The following is a 22,449-nucleotide window of genomic DNA, read 5'->3' on the forward strand; positions in this document are numbered from 1 at the left end:
GAAAAAACTTTACATTTAAACACTGCATGTCTGTAATAACGGACTCCAATAAAACTGCGCATATTTGTGATAACCTCTAAAGGTAATTAAAATTTCTTCATGTTATCTCCCGCTCTTGATAATTAAAAATTCTTCCTTGCCATGTTGAACAAGTTTAACAAGAACTATTCACTGGCTAAATTTATGCAGGAAACGAAGAAAGAAAAACTTGCGAGGAAAGGCTGCAATATATATACATATATATGTATATGCTTATTTAACATGTTATCACGTTAGCCGTTTGTTCTAATTCACAGATAAAAACCCGTTAGACGTTATATCTTTCGCAAATACATTTTCCGCGGGTGGTAAATTTTTCTCATTGTTCACGTAATTATGGTGGTACGGCAAGCATATACTCAGGAGAAGTACATGCCACGTACCAATGTTAAATATAATGTGAAATTCAAGCACTCCACATGTTTGGCATTAAAAAATTGAAAAAGAACGCTTCCCTAAATTTGCATCACATTTACTTATAATTTTACTTATTCAAACCTATACATTTGCATGTGCAAGGCCGTTTATTGTGCACATTTGTGCCTCCAAAATTTTGTCGCTCTATACCATTCTCCTTTCTTACTCCAGCTAGTATACAAGTATTTTGTGGCACGATAAGTATGTTATTGGTTAGTAGACTATATTTGTAAAAGGTGTTCTTCATACATTACCGTGTTAAAGTTATTCCTCTTGTGGAACTTTTACAGTAATTGCTCGCGTGCCACTTTAGGCGTTTAGCTTATTTGGTTGGCACCATGCACATGCGTACTCCCTTTAAGTGGAGCCCTTTCCATTATAATTCACTTTATCACCAGAGTATTTTCCCATGTGTTGTAAAGCCGATGCCTAAGTTTCTAACATGCAGTAGCTTAGGGAAAGGCTCTCCACGGTTCCTATATGCTACAATATCGGCCACATATGTAAAGGAATCTTCATATGTAACGAAATGAATTTAGAAACTCCACTGAACAGTGCAGCTTCGTATATGACTTCTCATAAATCCTCCTATACGTGTGCAACTTCGCCATTTTGTAGAACCTGCAAATTACTTTCTTCGAATTTGTGTATGTCCCCACATCGACACATCTAGTACGAAATGGAAAAAAAAATTTCCTACAGTGACGTAAAAAAGTCCAATTCTTCTATCAGTCTTTCTCTCTCTTTCGCCGTTTTCGCTTAAGCTTTTTCTTATTCCCGTACCTTCGTTATGCTTTCCTCACGATAAATAAAGGCACATTAAGATTACGGCTCTGTCCCACCAATTAATATCCATGCATCGAATGGTCAGATTCCATTTAACGAGCTGAACATTCTTATTCCATAAATTCAGATTTTTGTAAATTCTTTTCCTACTCCATTTTTAAAATAAAAAAGAACAATCCTTTTAGAAACATGTTGTAGCCTTTTAGCATATTTTACGTCATGCAGAAAACGGTTTTTAAACTTTTCGGTGAAGCAGAAATGGCAATTTTACTCACCTGTTTCATGGCATCCCTTTTCCCATTTAGTCTTAAGGAAATTTGTTTCCCTTGAGTTTTCCGCTATAGAGGTGTAACATGAAATGAGCTGCTTTTAATTGATGACAGGATGTTCTCCCTGTATACTTGAGAAACTGCACCAATTAATTGTAATTTCCTTTTTTTTTAATATAGCCATTTTAAAAGTTTTCTAATAGGGTGTAAACAATTGACAGAAAAAAAAAAAAATGTTTGCGCATACGTATTATATATAAACATGGATACATACATGTACATACTCCGTTTGACTAAATTGATAAAAAAAGTATGTGCACACGTCTGTACACCTACAGGGAAGTTATTTTAAAAAAAGGAATAAATGCAACACAAGGTTTTTTTAAAATATAATTTGCATGCATAGCATCTTCACATGCGTTACATATATATTATGTGAAAGTAATACAAACACAAACGGATATCAAACAAATTAGAAAATTCAAAATATAATTTCCTATCACGTATAACACATATTTAAACATATAGCGTGGCTTCACAACGAAAATAATGTTCCAAAAAAATAATAAAACAATAAAACAGTGAAGCAATAAAGCAGTTAAGCAATAAAGCAGTGAAGCAATAAAGCAGTGAAGCAATAAAGCAGTGAAGCAATACAGCAGTGAAGCAATAAAACAGTGAAGCAATAAAGCAGTGAAGCAATAAAGCAGTGAAGCAATAAAGCAGTGAAGCAATAAAACAGGGACCAAATAAAAGAATCAAAACAAAGACACGATGTCTTTTTCTCCCTTTCTCTTTTACAAAAAAATGGTCTTTATAATAAAAAAAACATTACATAACAACGGTAAGATGAGGCGCAACTAGGATTTCCTTCCCTCTGGAGGACTCTAAATGATCCACCTGTACATGCATTATTCTACTTCAAAACCTTCAGCGAAGAGCATAATACATGTTTAAGGTTGCACAGTCAGCAATAATTCTCTTATCTAATTCATCGCACATAACAGGTGCCTTAGTGGCTATTATTTCTACGCTTGAAAAAGCTCCTTTGACTTCTTATTGAAATCTGCTTGAACTCATCATATTTTTAAGAATGCATTTTTCTTTCATAAGAAGAGGTTTCACATATGACACATATCTGCAGGCACCACAGTTTGAACGTGTTGCCCTTTAGTTGTACCCCTCTAATTATAATAACTTCTAAATTTCTTATCAATGCACTTCCTCCAGAAATCTTCTGTCCTGGATCGAAAATTGGTCCACGTTTCCCTTTTAGAATTCAGAAAGTGAACAAAATCCACATTATTCTTCGATCCCTCATTAAGGAACTTTTTAAAATCTCTATAATCCCTAACAGTCATTTTCATTAGTTCATCCGATGAAAAATTCACAATTCTTTTCCATTCCTTTAATAAAATATCTTCTGGAAGCCCATATTCAAAGGCTAATAATTCACACCATTCCCATAGGTGTCTTTGCATAACTACAAATTTACTATTCTCAATTTCTTCGAAGCTATTCCATAAATAAAGCATTTCAGCAGCATCTAAATTGCCCCTTAATCCTCTAAGCCTATTATATAATTCTTCTTCAGTTGATATTTTTGCCGATTCGGAATCTGCATCTGAATCCTCAGAAAGGCATTCATCATCGTCCAAAGGTAAAAAAACTGTATCGTCCAGTTTTCCTGACTTTGCAGAACCCGAAACGCCCTCTCCACTCTCTAACACCTCAAGTACCTCATATTCATCATCATCATCGTCATCATCATCGTCGTCATCATCGTCTTCATCATCGTCCTCTTCAAACTCCTCCTTCGATACTCCATGTTGGCCTCCTTCTGATTCGTCTTCGGACTCTTCTTTTGATACATCTTCAGCTAATGAAACATAATAAGTTACACTATCACTTCCAATGAGATCATCGGACACACCTAAAATCGTTTCTAGTTCTTCATATCTACAACCACCACTTTCTTCCTTTTCCTCCACATGAGCCGAATTTAAGAATGTTTCCTTGCTCTTTTTATTCCTTTTCCTATTCCTACTTTTGCCTCCTGGTTGATTATTTCCATTATATTGTGATAAATTTCTTCCCTTGATATTTCCAGAATTTAATGCGCCCCCTATGTCTTCATTATCCTTAAATAAATGGAAAATCTGCCCAAAGGAACAGCAAAAGGGGGGTGTGATTAAAGGTTCTTTTAACGTAAAAAGGGGGCTTCAAATTGGGAATTTAAAACACCACATGTGCAAACCGGCAGACGTGCGAAGCAGCACAGATGTACAACAGAAGAAAAACATAGGCGTATAAATGAATAATAATTTACTTATTCAGTTCAACGCACAATAACAAGATACGTAGTGGGTCGTTTCATTACCTGCAGTATGAAACAAATAACAACGAGTGACAGCGCGACGCATAGCTTAGACGACAAAAAATGTGTCAGCACATTTCTTATTTGACATTTTTCTGTTTGTGAGTGTTCCTCAGATCTGGGACAATCCCTGACGTTGGTTTTGCTTCCATCTAGCTGTCTTTTTAAAAAAGAAAATATTCCATGGTTAAAATATTCCATATTTCTCTTGTCATATCTGAAAGGCACAACATAACAAAATTTCGGCAGACCGCTTTAACCCCTTAATTTGTCCATATAAATGAAGAACCAAATTAAATACTTGTACATAAAAAGTAAACATATATATGAATTAGCTGTTCATATAATGTAAGTATATATTTGTATAATTTGCATATATTTGTATGTACTTTTTCCTAACGGTACAAATTCTTCGCAATAGCATGAAGACTCTCATGAAACAAGGGCAAAAAATTAAAACAACCAATATTAGATATTTCAAGCCGAAAAAATAGCGAAGTCATTTAAATGACTCCTCAAATTAAAACGTTAGAATGGCAGGTACAGGTTGCATGTACTTCAAATTAAATCTACTTTCTTATGTTTATATTATAGAAACAAATTTATTATAACTAAAAAATTATGCGACTAGTTTATAAAGTCTAAACCAGACTAATAAATAAGATGCCCAGTAACGGTTTTTTTTTTTTTTTTTTTCTTTTTAAATTTAGAATTTTTTTTTTCGACCAAAGCCATATAAAAAAAAAAGGAACATTCTAACAACAGTAATGCAACTTGCTCTAATTTGTTGACGAATTTAGCGCAAAAAAGGAATTTTCAAAATGGTTGTATAAAATTCATTTTTTTATTTAATTTTTTTTTTATAAATAATTTCTATAATACAATCATATACCCCCAATGCGCGGGATCTTTTGTAGAACATTTTAAAAGGGGCTGCCGCTGCTGCGAAGCGGAGTTTGGGCTTGCTTCCGCTTTCAAGCGTTCATGCGCATGTGTACATAATATATATATTATATTTACTACATAGATATATTTATTACATATTGGCGAAAAATATAATTGCCTCTTTCTCATTCTGAATAATCCCCGCTGAGGCCACTTTCTAGCCAAACTTTAATCATAAATATATAAAAAATTGTGTGTCCGGTAAGCAGAAAGGCATTACTTACAGCAAAGGCATCCCTAACAATAAAACGTCCCACAAAAGCATTACACGTAAATGAGTAAGTGAAACAGCGAGTAAACTGTAATTCTCATTTAATTTATATATAAACTTCTTCACATGTATGATGCATATGTCACATATTCATTTGGATATTTTTCTTGCTGATATCCCAACTTGTGTCCAGCGTGAATTTACTGAATGAACCATCAACCACATTGGCTATTTTGATAATTTTATTTTTACATTTTTTTCCTTTCATTTTTACTAGATTTGCTTTTTTTTTCATTTTTCTTGTCCCACCAAAAATTGAGAGGTCTGTAATTATAACTAAATTTTTGTCATCTATTTATTCTTATGTGTAATTAAATCTTTACACAAAATAAATTGGTGCAAAGAAATAGAAGACAGTTTTATTATTATAGTACTTTTTTACCCTTCCCCTTCCTTTCTCACAAAAGTAGTGTACATTCTAAAAAAAGGATTGGAAATAGCCTGTCTCGCTAGGCAAACTAGTCTACCGAGAAAAGGAATCTTCCCTCAACGGGAAGCAAAAGATATCCATTAACATTTTTACAAAAAGAAAAAAAAAAAAAAACATTTATTTTGTTATAAATATGGAATTAAATTTTACTGATCAATTGGTACAATAGTGGAAATTAAAAAAAAACTGTTTCCTAACGTTAGAGACCATCGATAAAAAGCCATTTTCAAATTTATTCCTATAATACGATATTCCTGGTAATCTTCACATAGATCCGCTTGTCGCACTAGTAGATCGGCGCGCAAAATGATTAAAGGTGTGAATTTTCTGTTCATTTATCTGCACGTATAAGTGCGTATGTTAAAGCGCATGCATATAGTTGCAACTATGAGAACAAATTTGTATTGCAATAAAATTACAAGCTTCCCTTTTTCGGCGAAGTCCCCGTCTTTACAATATCCTACTATTTTACTATATACACTAAAAAAATGAATATATATATTTATATGCGAAAAATGGTAAGTCCTTAGGAAACGAAATTATCCTTGAGTGCGAACACACGCATGTACACGCCGTTAGTTAGATCTCCTTCCCCGGAAAAATTGTTCTTTTATACACATATATATTCCTTTTTATACCTACACATATACTGCTGCATTAGCATAACAAGGGAGCAACTGAAAATTCTACTTCCCACCAGGTGAGGTAAAACACTGTGCGAACAAATCGACATCACATAAAAGAAATAAAGTAAAAGCTATCCAATAAAGAACACAATTTAAATTTCGCAATTCTTAGTAAATTTAAATATTTATAATTTCTTCTAATTTGTACTAAAATTTTAATCAACTCAATAGTTAAAGTGAACACGTATAGTAATAGCAACAGAACTAATGTTAGTAGCGAATTCCAATTTTTTGCCACAACCTGGCTCCCCAAGAAAATCGCGTAAAGAAAAAAATATATGTTAACAAGTTGCAGTACGGGCCAAATAAATGCATGATAATTATTTTACTTTAAAAAATAGTAATTAGAAAAAATAATAATAATACAAAATGAAGCCGCTGTAAGTATACGTATATATATACAACTGAATGTGCACCATATAGCGTTCACCATCATAATAGAACAATCCTGTTCTATAAAAAAAAAAAAAAAAGAATCATTCCGTGTCAACTCGAAAATAAGGGTACATTTAGCAACCCGTTAATGTAAGTACCCCAAAATAAATCCATTTATATGTTAAGAGAACATTTTTTCCTCTCTATTCATAGAGGGGACTCGTACGTTTCGGTATTTATAACATTTTCGCCAGCATTCATTCGCAAAAGTGCACATATATAAATGTATGTATGTGCGCACATTTATACGTATACCCCCCACCCTTAATGAACAAATAAACTAACCCTAACATCCTTCTTTAAAGGAGAACCACTTACCTTACCTCGCATCGTAAGAACATCAGAGGTACACAAATTTAATCATAATATTAGAAACATACCTTTGCACAAATCCGCTTCCAGTAATCCAAATGTGTTGACTTGATAAGAATATACACATCAAATTCTAATTGATCCTTCTCTCAATCTTGTTGTCCATATTGTGTAAAGAGTTAACTTTCCTACAAACCATGACGTTCAAATCGGGCGCAGCGTTCCTTTCTATTTTAACCCTCCTCAGGTAAAGAAAAAAAAAAACGGATTATCAGTTAATACCTAAATGAATATATTATTTTTTTCATACTTTATAGAAAAATAAAAAAAAAAAGAACACACATATATATTCATACAAATGTGCGAAAGATATATTTTCTAAAAAGCTACAAAAAATGCTCTTCTAATTATTCTGTATAGCTTCCTTATACGATCCATTTCCTGCAACACGGAAAGTAGCCTTTTCAAGAAGCTTCTCAAAGTGACGCGTAAAGATTACAACCACGGGGTTACGCGTAAACCAATTTATGTCCAAGGGCGGCAAGAAGAGAAGAAGGTCGAAGAGGATGATTATACACAAAATAACATTGACTTTTACGACGAATTGAGAAGCGATTTAAGGAACAATTTAAAAGAACTTTTGAAATATGAGAGCACAAAGAATAAAAACAGGGAGTATGCAACTCAACGGAAGGAGGAAGCAGAAGAAGAGACAGAAGAAGAAGTAGAAGAGGAAGAAAAATGGAAGGATGAAAAAATGCTCAGGAGTCAGCTAAGAATGCGCCTCAAGTATGATTTAAAAAGCTTGCTAAGTAGGGGCAAAAAAAAAACAGAAACAAGGCAAATCAAATATCCACAAAAACACAGCTATGAATACCTAGAAATGAGGGATATAATAGAATCAGGAAAAAACGCTTATAAAATTGCGGAAGCGGGGCGCATACACCAACCACTAAAAAATAACTACGAAATTGTTAAAATAGAACAAACAGCGGAAGTGGAAAAAGAGGCGAAAAAGGCCAAGGCTCGCACTCAGCTAATAAATCCCTTCAACTTCGAGGACATAATCGCAAAGGAGTGGAAAGAGTTAGACGATATAGACAATAGAGCCTGGTCCCATATAACAAGCAGCTGCCAAATTGCATTAGAGTACGGATTACATTCCGACCCTAATAGATGTAGCAAGATAGACATATGGAAAAACAAGCATGAAGCATTTTCCCATATGCGCGATGTTAAGAATATAATAGATAAACGACGCCTGCACAATTTTGTGAGTCGCCTTCGAAAGCTAAAGGGGGATAAGAAATATGAAGAATCGTGGAAAGAGGAAAATGAAAAATGGGAAGTTATAAAATATCTTAAAAAAGAAAGTGACGAAAATTGGAATAAAAATCTAAAGGAATCATGGGCACACTGGTTCCGCACAGAAATACCTAAAGCGAATTTTGATGTTATTATATAAAAGCTTAGCTCTATACGCAACATAACCTAATAAATTGGTTCCTTCGTGGGGTGAATAGGGCTGACGATGCACAGGTAAGAGATACATTTTACGGGTGCGTGAAAATATGTTCCTTGGAAGTGTTGGAATTATTGCGGTTTGACCCCTCACCACCAAAAAAAAAATTATTCTTATATTATCCGCTTCTGATCTGTTGACACCCCGTACGAGAAATATATTTTTTCTACCATTTCTTACTAATGGGTTAAAATAATCAAACAGACAAATAAAACATTCATCCTTGTGAACACAGACCTTTTTGCTTTTTGAAGAACATTTATTTGGTAACCACCTGCGCTGGTTGCAAATCTCGCAATGCAGAAAAAAAACGTTATAACAAAAAAGGGCTTCCGAATGAGCATATATAAATACATATATATATGTATGTGCCTATAATCATTACCTTCTTTTTATTTTCAGATCTATATTCGCGCTCAACATTTAAGCATAACTTCCCCTTTTCAACATTGCAGGCAGATGACAAATAAATTTTTTATTTATTCACTATAAAATTGGGGGCACCCAATTTATGTATAATTTATTTCTCGATGTTCGTCGTCCCTTTTCATTATAGAAACGATTCTCCTCTTCTTTTCCTTATCAAAAAAAAAATTATGATAAAAATGTTGTAGGGAAAGGCAAGAAAGCGGCTGCAATTTTGTGGTAGAACTAAGGGCGGAGAACCATAATATAATATACATTTGCATAATTAATGCCGCGTATTTTGTCGGGGCTAAGTCCAACAATTTAAAATAGAAAATATAGCGCATAAGGGAGCCACAATGCCACCCTAGAAAGCAGAAGTAATATTGGTTTTCTTCCTTTTTGCCATTCTACTTTAATTCATATTCACCTTGTTAATCCGAACATACTTTTCGGTGGTACACTCAGTACATTACTGTGTCACATGTATAAATATATAGGCAACTTATAAAAAGAACTGCGCTAAGAAATGATACCTTTTTTTTAAAAAAAAAAAAAAAGGAATATAAAATAATTAGAAAAGAAAGAAAATTATATATATAAAAGGTGCAAACGGTTTTTCTTGCCTATATATATAACCATAAAAACCGAAGATTTATTATATCCTTTTATTTATATGTATTTTTTAATAAGCTTCATTTCGTTATTTGGCCATTTCGCCTTTTTCTCATTTTTTTTTTTTTTTTTTTTTTTTTTTTTCCTAATTCGATTATCTTATAAGTTCAATGGAATAAATGTTAACTACCAAATTGAACCTCGTGCATGCGATGACTAATCACTGAACCAGCGGTCATTCACAAATGCTCAATAGAAATAAGCTTGGTTCGAATTATAAATTCGCCCCCAAATGACCCCGTATATTGGAGCAACTGCTGAGATATTTTACATATTATATTTAAGTGAAAATGAATTTTTTCCGTAATTCTGTATTCTTCGCTTGGCCATAAAAGTGCACTTGACTTGATTTATTTTATTGTGATGCGAGAAATAAAGAGAAACGCCCTTACATATAATTAACGCATATGTACTTTGTTATTATTATATATACGGCTGTGTGATTGTACATTTATACATATTCCTCATGGCCTCTTTTTGTGAGACAAAGCCAATTTGTGCCAAGTTGCCTTATACTCCTTCGACGCAGTCTAGTAGAAGGAAAAGTTGAAAATGCGGGGCCAAATTAAAAACTGCTACTATTGCATTTAAAAAAGCGTTAATGGGACTACATAAGTTACATGCGCGACTTTATTTTTCCCTTTTAAATGAAGCATTGTTTTTTTTTGTAAAGTGGGTTTCGCTTGAAGGGGAGTAAATGAGTATACGCAAATAAGTGCGTTACTAATAAATAAATAAATAAATATATATATATATATATATATATATATATATATATATATGCGTATTTGTGTTATGCCCCCGCGTTGCCTTAGAGCATTATTGCCACGCCGCCCTTCAGCAGAGTTACCGCAATGTGCAATTATTTGTCTTATAATTCGTTTTTTCTTTTTTAGTAGTTTTTAATTTTTCCTCCTTTTCACATTTTTCTCATTATGCACTTATTTTTTTTTTTTTCTTCGTTTAACCACAAATAAGCGGCTTTTCCTTTTCGCCCATCAAAGAACGGGATATAGAAATGTGCAGTACATATAAAAAAAGGCGCGCATAAATCGTAGTGCTCTTTTTATTAAAAATTTGTAAGCTATATCTACCTAAAGTGACCAATGGAAAAAATTATGGGGATAGCTAATGATGGACCCGAGTGTATAGTATTAGACGCCTTAATATCTGCAGTCAGCACAAAGCTAAGAAGTTCCAATCCAGCAGTAAACTTCAATGGGAACTTTTCGTACGTTCCAACTACTATTTCCGTATCTATTTTTCTCGTTTTCCTAAATCATCTATATTCGGTAGGAGAGCGGGCAGCCTGAACTGTTCACATATGTGTGCACATATACACACGTGGGCACCTTTTTGCGGGTCTTCCTGACCTTTAAACCGAATTGGCATATTTAAAATGTGACGTTAAACTCCACTAGGAAAAAGAAAAAAAATGCCCTGGGGAAATCAAAGTTTCCTTGTTCGAGCTACATGTAATAAAATTTACCCCCTCTTCTTTCAAATTTTCAGTACTTAAGTAAGAATTCGAACAAACTTTCCATAACATGGAACAAAAAACAAGAGGATCAAGAAGAAGATGATGATGATAGTGACGACGACAAAGATGGTGAGGAAGAACATTACAGCGACAGTGATAAGGAGGATTCCTCAACAGAACAGTTAGAGAAGGATAAAGAGAATGAAAAGCATATGGCAGAAGAAAGGGAGAAAATAAGAAAACTAATAATTGAAGCAGATAATCAAAAAAATGATGCAGTTGTGACAAATCTGGCGGACATGTCGGAAGAAGAATTAGAAGAATGGAAAAACCAAGAATGGAAAAAATTTATGGGAAGTGTCGAAGAAGAATGGCAACTTTTAAATTTGTGGATAGAAGAACAAAGACAAAACTGGATTGATAGTAAAGATAAAGAATTAGAAAACTGGATGAACAAAATGGAAAATAAATGGATGGACATAGACAATATAAATAAAGAATACCAATACATATTTATAAAAAGTACCCTCAAAGAAGATGACCAAAGTAAAATAAAAGAACAGTTAAAAGATGAACTGAAGAATTTTATCCACCGCGATTGGAAAAAGTGGATACGAGATAATGAGTCCTACTTAAATACATGGCTAATGAAACAATGGATACAGTGGAAAAACAACAAAATACTTAAATTTCTCATGGCTGAATGGAAGCATGAAGAAGATGAATACTGGAATGATTGGGAAAAAACAGAAACGTGGAAATGGTTACATTTCACTAAGAGGAGAAAATGGCAAACATGGAAAAACAGAGTTACCAAAGAAAAACAAGAATGGGAGGAGTGGGTGAAAATTAAAGAACAACTAGTTATATACACTAAATATAAAAAATTGACCCAATGGAAGAATGCAAAAAAGCCTTCTATTAATCAGTGGGTAGAATCACTCGCTGACAAATGCATAAATGACTCCAGATGGGACACTTGGATTAATGAAAAATATAATCAATTGGTGCTAGAACAGAATGTGGACGAAAAAGAAGAAATTAATGAAAAAATTAAAAATAGAACAAACCATAAAGCTTCCACATTTATATCCTTTAAAAATAAACTTCAATCCGTAAAGGAAGAAAAAGAAAATGTTCCTTAGTGTATAGACAAATTTAGCAAGAAGTTGTAAATAGGCTAATACTATTCCAAATTGTGCTCCTTACGAAGGGGTGGAAAATACCAAATAGATCTATACCTTTGCGTCATGCAAAATGCACCCATATGGTAAAAAAAAAAGGTATATACCAATTTGGTAGAAAATTTTCCAATCTGTAGAAACCAACAGAACAATGGGGGATAAAGGAACAAGGGTGTTTCACTTGCTACGTGCTGTACAGTACCAATCGTCAAAAATAAGAAAAATTGGAGAATTATCTTTTCTAGAATGCTTACCGCATGTTCATGTAATACCCATTTTTCCGTGCCAGTTGGGATATAAGAATTATTTTCACCCCATCTATTTTTAAAAGGGGGGGAGGGGGTAATAGCATTCTTTACACAGCCTAAATGTGCACACTAGTGTCCCGATGTCTGCTTGCTAAAGGAAAGAAGCCATTTTGTAACATATCTCTCTACACAGTGGGAAACGTTGCACATTTGTATGGGTGCGCTGAGGCTGCCTGCCTTGACCAGTTCGCCCCTCCGACGTTATGGTGATGATTTTCCCTTTTAGTCAACGTCGGCCAAGCAGAAACGCTTCAAACAATGGCTTCCTTTTTCGGTGCATCGTGTGATAGCGATAATTTATGTAGATTAGCTTTTCAGCAGTGTTCCCTTCCCCTTGTTTCGCTTAATTAGGCTTTACAAAATATATATGTAAATTTTTTTTTCGTAATAAATTTGTATATTTTTATTGTCCCACATAATTTAAGGGGTAAAAATATATGATTTTATTTTGCCTACAGTTTTTCCACCTACTTGCTTCCGATCTTTTTTATGATTTTTTTTTTTTCTTCATGTTCAACCTTCAGTCAATCCTAAATGCATCACATTTGTGCCATTCGACTGAGACATCGAAAGCGCATTTTTGAGTTGCAAAAATAAAACCATCTAAAAATGACAATTTAACTATGAAATAACCTTTTCCATCACTTAAGGATGATGTTTTAGGTCAGCCAGAATGGAGGGCAATGAGTCCCAACCTTACGCGTAGTAAAATGAAGCCGCGAGAATGTTGTCGACCTCCAACGGTTCTCAAGCGCGGTCCGATTTGCTAGTAATCTTCCTACAATGCACCATTTTGTTGAGAAAAAAAAAATAATAATAATAATATCTAAATTTCCCCATTAAAATGTTTGATGCGCTTACACACTTTTTTAAAGTGTAATATCGGAAGGTATGTTTTTCCCTACAATAAATTAAAAAAACTTCCACCTTTTTTTTGTAATGGCTAACCCATTCTGCTCGTTTAATATTGCTTAAAAAAAAAAAAAACGTATATCATATCATAACGTGTAAAAAAGCGGGGATGTGCCCATTTTCGGGCACTCCTCATCCGCGTGGAAAATATATCAGAACAGGCCTTCGATATTTCACATAGCAGCTATTGAAGTACCCATTTGGGATACATTAATAAAACTGCTTAACATTCCCATAGATAGCAGCTATGATTAAATTTTTTCTCTACATAATAGCCCCACGTTGGGGCAAAAGTTCAAACGCTCCTAATATTGCGGAAGAAAAGGCAGCATCAAAACATCTTTTTACAATAATAACTTTGAATTAATAAAAAAAAAAAAAAAGGCTTATTGCAATATTGCCAAAATGTTTATCGTCATTTTAACACAATTAAATTTGCTTTGGCGGAATTTGAAACATATATATGTATGAATACACCTAAATATATACATACATATATACGTAAATATGTGCATGTGTGTGTAAGTGTATGTGGATAATAAATTCGTAGATATAATATACCTTTAATGCACTAAACCTTAATAAAAAGAAGCATAAATAAATATACTGCTTATGAATAACGGAATGTACACTTCAATAATTAAGGCTATACATGGTATAAAGAAAAAAATAAACAATGGGAACAGTGTATTTTGTTAGCAGCACCGCAGCGCAAGAGGAGTAATGGAGATAAAAATAATTGTGTTAAAAGAGTGGCGACTATTCGCCCTTGTTCTGTTACATTTCCCCCGCGCTATCTTTGCTGATCCAAGTGTTCTGGACTCCCAAAGGGGAAATTTAAAGAAATATACACTATTTTCATCAAAGGCGCTTCTATCATGCAAAGGCTTTTATCAGTCCAGTGACTCAATAAGCAAATTCTTTTTTTTTAAATTGTTAAAGTTCCACTTGTCAAAAATTAATCCACTAAGTATACTTTGTTCCTTCTGAAAGAGCTTGGAAATGCCTTTCACGGCTAGGTCCGCTATGGCACGTAATGTTATTATGGTTAACAAAGTACCCAAGGTGAAGGTAGCCGTTTTATATTTTTTCTTTTTTCTTCTAATGATACTTAGTTCGTTATCTTTCTCGTAAATTTCTCTCAAAAGCATTATGTTGCGGGAGTCGTTCATATCGTCCTTATGGCTGACGCTCGTTAGGAAATCATCTGAAGGTTAAAAAAAGGGTGCGTAAACATTTGTACATATACAAATTGGCATTGTAGTATAAAGGCGGAAATACAAAATGAAACAAATTAAGAAGCATACTGTATATAATACACAGATACGACACGCACAGTGATAGTTTTTCACGAACAGAATTTTCACAAATAGGAATGGTTAATTTTTGCGGCAGAGTGCAATGAAAATGTAAACATAAACAAACTTAACCGCGTGGTATACATAACGAAATGAATGTAAAACAATGTGAACGTACAAATTACTCCAAATTTATAGCTACATGTCGCGCATACATATGACATGCCCATATATATAGACTTGTGGTGCCCATTAGCGCCAGGATTATTATTCATTATTCTTACCTTTATCTTTTTTGTTATCCTTATCCTTCTTTTTTTCATTGAGATCTTCATTCTTTTTGGGAGTTCCTTTTCCTGCAGTAAATCTAGATTTCCATATATCCTTCTTTTTATTAGTAATGTTATCTCCCTTTATCACATCGCCAAAGGTTATCAGGAGGAAAAGGTTAATGACAAGTAAAATCGGTAATTTATGCTTCATTTTTTCATTACAAGTGCTTTTTTCTTCTTTTTTTTTTTAACTATGTATTTCTAACAAATAATGCGATTCATAAATTTCTTGAAAAAAATTATTAATTGTTTTTGTTTTTTAATTTAAAAATTTAGAAAAATAAGCATTCGCGATAATTTTTTTTTTTCTTCCTATTTGTAAACAGTAATAAATCAAGAGGAAATAAAAAAAAAAAAAGGAAAAAAAAAATCAGCTAGGAAAGTGATCAATCCAATCAATGGGTAATTCGCAATAGGTAGAAATGAACACTAAAAAAATATATAAAAATAGTAAATTAATAATATAGTAAAAAGCTAAAAAGTGTGCAGTAAAGAAAGAATGAAATAGAAAATAAAGCAAAAATTGAACAATAATAATAAATTCTAATGTAGCTACGCAAATATGTATGTGACAAAATATAGTTATGGTAAAGAAAAATATGAATACGAATTACGCATTAATTGCGCGGAAAAAAGGCAAATAATGTAAATATATACGCGCAGTAGAAAACTATATTAACTTTTTTTTCGATAAGTATGCTTATGCTCGTAGCGCTCGCATAAATAATATATATTATACGTATACATAATTTGGTGCCTAGTTTCTTTTTTCCCTGTTCAAGGAGAAAAGGAATTATTTCCATTATTATTTCACCTAAAAATGCATATTATAATAATACCTTTTTGTATGTCACGCGCACAGTATATTTTCTACTTCGCAATGTATTATATACTAAAAATATTTCAAAAAAAAATAAAAAGGGTAAAACCCTACAGGTCCCCAAAATGCTCATATGGTTAAAGAGTGAATTATTTTTTCTATTCAAAAGGAGCACAAAATATGAAAAAGTTGCAATTCTGTCAATTTTAATTATAGCCCATAATGGGGAAAAATAAACTACGGGGTGAATTGCAAAACGAATTTACAAAAGGAATAATTATTTTGAACTGATGCATTCTGTCAACCCATTATTTCATGCGCGCAGGTGTGGGGGGGCATACATACTTGTAAGTATTCTAATCTGCCCTGCTGTGTTGCAGGAAGGTTACTTTCGCATTATATATTACATCATCCATGGGCTCAGTGATCACGGCGGTTTTTCCCGTCAGAGTAGCGTGAAAGAATTACTATGTGTGCTACACCATATATATATTTATTTATACTATATATATGTTCATACAGATGCAAAATTCTACACGGTGCTTCAAATAACTTTGCAAATATTGCGGCGGCCTTCCGCATTTAGGATGGACGATAGATGCATGTATATACATACCGCCTATTAAAATATACTATTATAGACCATCCTATTTATAATAAAGTAGGATTATTTTAAATTGAGAGAAAAGAAGGGCTAATTTTAGAACTACCACCAAAACTAATTAGTAGAACATTACAAATTAGGCCTTATCGTTTTTTTTTCCGTGCTTCTCCCTGTTTGCCTACATCTAAAAATAAGTCGAAGCGGGCTTAACAGAAAAGTGAATATATTAGTACCTATTCTAAGTAGTAGAAAAAAAAGTAGCCGTCTTTTCCTACAATACTATGTAAAAGGAGGATAAAACAATCCCGTTCACGTAATACCATTTCGTCCTTTTTTTTGCTACATATTTTGTAGGAGCAAAATAAATAGTAATAGTAACCCCCTCAAGCACATTTAAAATTTGTTAGGTTCTCACCCTACCGGTGTATCACTAATCGTTATATTGATTATATGGCTGTCTTGCTACTTTTTTTTTTTTTTTTTTTTTTTCTTAAATTTGTTCCTTTACAAAGTACAAGAACAAATCTGCACGCAAAATAACACGTATGCAAAGTATGGTTGTCTATACAACGCCTCATGTAATACCTCACTGCATAACCGCATAGCATGCATAAGTAAAAATCAAATGGGGATACCTTCACGCACATGTTGGCACTTTTTGGTGTCTTTTTTATCAAATCTCATAATTTTTCTAAGTCCAGATGGGGCGTTAAGGGGTTATTATAAAACTGTTATATTAGCTGCGTAATATTATGCGACATAGGGTATAATGCGCAAGAAAAATGCTAAAACGATACATACGCTAAAAATAAGACAAAATGTGTGCCCCCACAACGTAGGAAAATGAGGAATGTGTGCATTGCAAACCCTTTACTAGTTCCTTAATCATACAAAGTAAATGATCATTCCTCCTTCTGTGCATAACACTTCTTAATTCGAATTGTTTTACGTTTTTCGCCATCTATGTGCATTGATGTGTATACACTGGCCTGTGCACAATTACACTGCTATTCACACGAACACATATATTTACACCACAACATAGAAATAATCATACATGCAGTAAAATAGACACACTTCGATATGCACACACAACGTTAATATATCGGCGCCCTTTTTCGTTAGCTATTCAAAGGAGTCGATAAACTCAAAAAATGATTAAAGGAATAATAGCTTTAAAAGACCTTAACATCAGTCCCCTTTTGACTCATTTACCCCTTGTCCATATAACGGTTTAAAAAGAACAGTCTTGAATTTCAAAAGGGGACTTCCTAATGAAGGGGGTTGAATGGCCACCCCATGCACAACTAAATTAAAAAAACAATAGGAACGGAATACTTATAGAGTGGCGGGTAATACGCTTCTTAAAAAAATAATTATAAATTGTTCGAAACTTAGAAATAATCTACTTACCGACTTTATTTTACACTTTTCCCTTAGCATACCATCATTGAATTAGGACAGAAAAATAAGAAATTCTTTTACACATGTTGGCAGAGACTCTTTTTTAGGCATTAAATATATAATACTACTTTAACCACCATCGCTCATTTTTTGGGTAATTAATTCTCCAAATGAAGTTTCCCCTTTGGGATTCTTACAATGTCTGCAATGTAAATCATGTGAAATTACACAGCGGAAGAGATTATAATACATTCCTCTTTAGCTAGCTACCATACACATGTGCAAGGAATGTGTGTAAAATATGCCATGTACATCTCAATATTAACGGGAAAATTTATGTGCTGAATTCGGAAAAAAGGTGGGAGGCGAATTTCGCAGGGCTACTCTCACTCCCAAAACACTGGAAACCTTAAATAAATCTTCACTTATGATAAGGTAGCCAAAAAAAAATAAAATCACGGAACTAACGGAGCCTACTTTCACTGGCGCCCTTTTGTTGTAATCCGAAAAATAATTGCTCTACTGTACTACCACAAAATGGAACTTTTTCAAATGCATCTATCCACACTTCAAATGCATGCAGCTTTATTTTATAATTAGTAGAGCCACACTCACTTTGGGGCTCCCATTTTTACACTTACACATAATGCACACACAATGATAATTGGATCTTTCACATATAGTATAACCTCACAGAACTTACATAGAAAAGTGAACACAAAGTGACATACACGTATTGTACACATATATATTGTTATGCACATCCATTGGGGCTTATTTTTTTTTTTTTTTGAACATGGAGGAAGAAAAAATAAAAAGAAACAGATGAAATTAGGTAAATATTGTGGAGAAAATATATAAATGAACAAAATTTCAAACATAGTGTTGTTTGTGTTAGGTGAGGAAGGTATAGAAAAATGCAATTTTCTTCAAATTTGTATGGGAGTTTCCTACATATTGGATGATCATCAATCATATTTTGGCACCCATTCGTTGAAAAAGGGTAACTATTGAAGTATTGGAAATAGGTAAATTGTGCCTTTCTGCTTTTTGACTGTGACTCCTCGCATATTTTCACCACTACGCACCGCACACAGTAGTAACATTAATAAGAAGGCGGGAAAATACGAACCATCCAAAAGAGTCTCTTTTCACGCAGATTAGGAACTATTTAAATAAGGACTGTAAACTATATGATGAGCTGTTTACCTCCTGCAGTGCATGCACTATATATATATATACACTTAACATACATATTTTACGTATACGCAAAATTTTCAATGTGCTACACCACATACTGTGCTTTCTTTTTTTCAAGCCATCTATCCACTAATAAACGTTACAACTATATAACTATATACAAGTGCAAAGTGGTAATAATGCGCACAAACACAGGGCTCATATGTAGAGGGCAACACCCAGAACAGAACGCAACACCATAACATTCAATCAGTGCACATAACAGCTTCTTTCCGCCCGCATAAATGAACGAACACAAATTAATCATGAGGAGCGGATGGTGTATAAATGCCAACAAACCACATCCACGCCGCCGCGCGCGCTTCTCTTTCGATATATTTTGCCTTATATTTTTTTGGCATAAATGGCACAAAAAAAAAAAATTAAGCTGATTGAATTATTGAATGTGTCCTATATATTACCATTCGAAGCATTTTATTTGTTCTTATAATTTTCTGTGTGAACAAAAAATAGGACTATATTCATCTTCACCGTTCACTCACACGGCTTGGCTTAATTAGCTTCCTTTTTTTATAAAGCGACAAAAAAAATGAAGAGCACAAAAATTTCATGCCCCCTTAATTTTTTATGGTGGAATTTTAAGGCCGCCCCGCAAAAAACTTGTTCCTTTGGGGGCTTTTTCTTTTTTGGTTATTTTAAAAAAATCCCGCAAATAAGGCACACATACATATATATATAAGTACGTATAATTTATTCCACCCTTAAATTGTACAATTAATTTTTTATCACTTTTCACTTACAGCAAAACGCACTCCTTTTTTTTACTGTACCTTTTTGTAAAAATTGCAACATCTATAAAATTTTACACGTATGTTTGTTTGAGCATATTATACATTTATATACCTACAACAGTTGCATGCAGCAGATTTTTTCTCCCCGCACGCGTATTTATTTATTATATATATACAACCCCGCGTTAAAAAAAATATGCGTATATAAAATAAGACCACATGCAGTTCACTTAAATGCAGATTAAAAAGTTGAGTAAAGTATATTCCCCCTATGAGCAAGTTTTGTAAATATAGTAAAACATTGTTATAGTAAAAAAAAAATATATATATATTTGTCAAACCTACGTCTCTCTATATGTTTGTGTTTGTTTTGTAATATTTTTATATACGTAATAAATATAACAGCAACCACATTTGTGCCATGCAAAAATTTTAAAGTATCGCAATTTATAGCAAATTTATGCAATTTTTTGTAAATATAATATATATGTCATAATTCATAAAAAATGTCACATTCGTGCAGAACGAATATACCACCCTCTGACAATAAAATATACGTTATTTTAACAATAACAAAATAGAACAAAATTTTTGAACACCAGACCCACAAATCCACCACATTGAATAAGCCAAATAAATTGGTTATACGAAAACATTTATATACGAACACCGTTATATTATATGCATACATTATTATAACGCAATTTACTTGAGCATTTATATATGAGCCCTCGTTTGTAAAGTAATTTTGTTGCCCCTCTGTAGTAAGACTGAGCAGCTATTTTTTCTGTCCAGCTTTTTCCACCGCTTTAAAATGAATATGAACGTTCGACACGTTTCTACAATGATATATAATTTTTATTACACGCTATATTACAAAAAGTTCATAAAAAAAAAAAAGAAGGATTAGATTAATAAGGTGAAATGCAACACACACCTTGAGTACTCATAACAAACATAAATGCAGCGTCATTAAATTTGAATCTGCACTTGCGTAATTAAAAGCACCCAACAAATTTTGTAACTTCGAAACGTACACTTATAAACTTACATAGTATAACTTATAATTTATCATATGCATTTATTTACATCCCCCCAATTTTATATTTGACTTACATATATTTATATCAATAATAAACCCTGCAAAATGGAGGCCCAAAGAAAATACCATTGCTACCACTCCCTACTTATTAGTATTGGCACTCTACTCCTCTTCACAAATACATTTATGCTGTGCTCATCGTCCCAATTTGAGCCGGCACCTAACCCTGAACCCGCCTCCTCCCCACCGGCATATTTACTAGAACATGATTATGCGCCCAGCGTAGAGAATATATTTGGTCCTCATGCCTCACAAATTATAACACAACTGTATGAAAACATAGACGAAGATGTAACAACAACAGGTGGTTATAAAAACCGACCCGATGATGACCAATCCGATCAAAGTAGTAGCGAGGACGACGCTGTTATGCTTACCCATTTGAACGACGACACAGATAGCTTTGATGATTTAATGGAAGAAATCGATAGCCATAAAAAGAAGAAAAAGGCACATCATTGCCCATTAAGAAAAAACGTATTTAGAAGACCGGACAGTGACGATTACCTCAGCGATTATGAAGTGGATGATGAAGTACTTGGACAAACAGAATATGAACAACTACAAGAAGGAGAAGATGATTCATTTCTTGATGATTCATTCGAAGTTGTAGATTATACTTGGAAGGATATACTGCAAAACTCCCCATATAATACCTACCTGACGGATGAGGATGGTGTTAGCTCATTTGAAGAACTCGAATTAGATGATTCTGAACAAGAAGTGAAACTTGGAAATCTCAAATTCTTTGGAGTAGAAGACCCCAATTTGTCAAAAAAAGAAAAGACTATTATCGCGCCTACTACAACTAAAAGTAACTTAGAAAAAAATGGCAAGAACTCAGAAGCATCTCACATAAATAAGGATGAACAAGAAAAAATGGACAAAAGGAAACGCAGAACACGTAAACATCTTAAAAATCCAATTGAAGGTTTTTCAGTTACTACTTCCTATGACAGCTTTTTAAAACAACACGGCTTGAGAGACCATCCGTCGCAATATCAGAAGGAGAGTGGCGAACCTTTTACACTCAACGAATATTACTATAGAGATGCAAGGTTCGAAAACGTGAGGATGTACGCATTAAAAATGCTATATGATAACATAATCGGCCTAGGTAAAAAGGAATATCAATATTTGAAAGATAACAAAAATGAAGTAGAACTCTTTATCAAAGGCATTTTGAGAAATAGTTTCATATGCCTTACATTTTCGGAAGAGGATCAACTTTTTGATGATGCCCACAGGATGATAGATAAAGTCAGCATGAAAAGCATGTACGCATGACAATATATAATACATGTGCCATGGAAAAACTGCCACCACACCCAAATACACCATAACACGAGAGTCCTTTTTTAAAATGCACAAAATTCCTTTTTACAAACAGATATGCACTTAATTAAAATTTCAAGCCTGAACGAATAATCATACACCTATATATA

General features: G+C 33.4%; 4 protein-coding genes across 4 annotated transcripts; 2 read left to right on the top strand and 2 right to left on the bottom strand.

The window, feature by feature from the left end:
* Positions 1 to 2,695: 2,695 nt before the first annotated feature.
* PCOAH_00009990 (Uncharacterized protein) lies at positions 2,696 to 4,089 on the bottom strand (the record flags this gene model as incomplete). The annotated part of the gene is made up of 2 exons (XM_020057808.1): positions 2,696 to 3,670; positions 3,892 to 4,089. The coding sequence occupies 2 exons, from the start codon at positions 4,087 to 4,089 to the stop codon at positions 2,696 to 2,698; spliced, it is 1,173 nt and encodes a 390-aa protein (XP_019913494.1).
* Positions 4,090 to 10,675: 6,586 nt separating this feature from the next.
* Positions 10,676 to 12,194, top strand: PCOAH_00010000 (Tryptophan/threonine-rich antigen; the record flags this gene model as incomplete). The annotated part of the gene is made up of 2 exons (XM_020057809.1): positions 10,676 to 10,861; positions 11,082 to 12,194. The coding sequence occupies 2 exons, from the start codon at positions 10,676 to 10,678 to the stop codon at positions 12,192 to 12,194; spliced, it is 1,299 nt and encodes a 432-aa protein (XP_019913501.1).
* Positions 12,195 to 14,305: 2,111 nt separating this feature from the next.
* PCOAH_00010010 (Uncharacterized protein) lies at positions 14,306 to 15,234 on the bottom strand (the record flags this gene model as incomplete). Its single annotated transcript, XM_020057810.1, has 2 exons — positions 14,306 to 14,660; positions 15,036 to 15,234. The coding sequence occupies 2 exons, from the start codon at positions 15,232 to 15,234 to the stop codon at positions 14,347 to 14,349; spliced, it is 513 nt and encodes a 170-aa protein (XP_019913465.1).
* A 5,815-nt stretch (positions 15,235 to 21,049) lies between these two features.
* PCOAH_00010020 (Uncharacterized protein) lies at positions 21,050 to 22,291 on the top strand (the record flags this gene model as incomplete). The annotated part of the gene is made up of 1 exon (XM_020057811.1): positions 21,050 to 22,291. The coding sequence occupies one exon, from the start codon at positions 21,050 to 21,052 to the stop codon at positions 22,289 to 22,291; it is 1,242 nt and encodes a 413-aa protein (XP_019913429.1).
* Positions 22,292 to 22,449: the final 158 nt, after the last annotated feature.

This window comes from Plasmodium coatneyi, chromosome 5, assembly GCF_001680005.1.
Source record: "Plasmodium coatneyi strain Hackeri chromosome 5, complete sequence".
Taxonomy (NCBI): domain Eukaryota; phylum Apicomplexa; class Aconoidasida; order Haemosporida; family Plasmodiidae; genus Plasmodium; species Plasmodium coatneyi.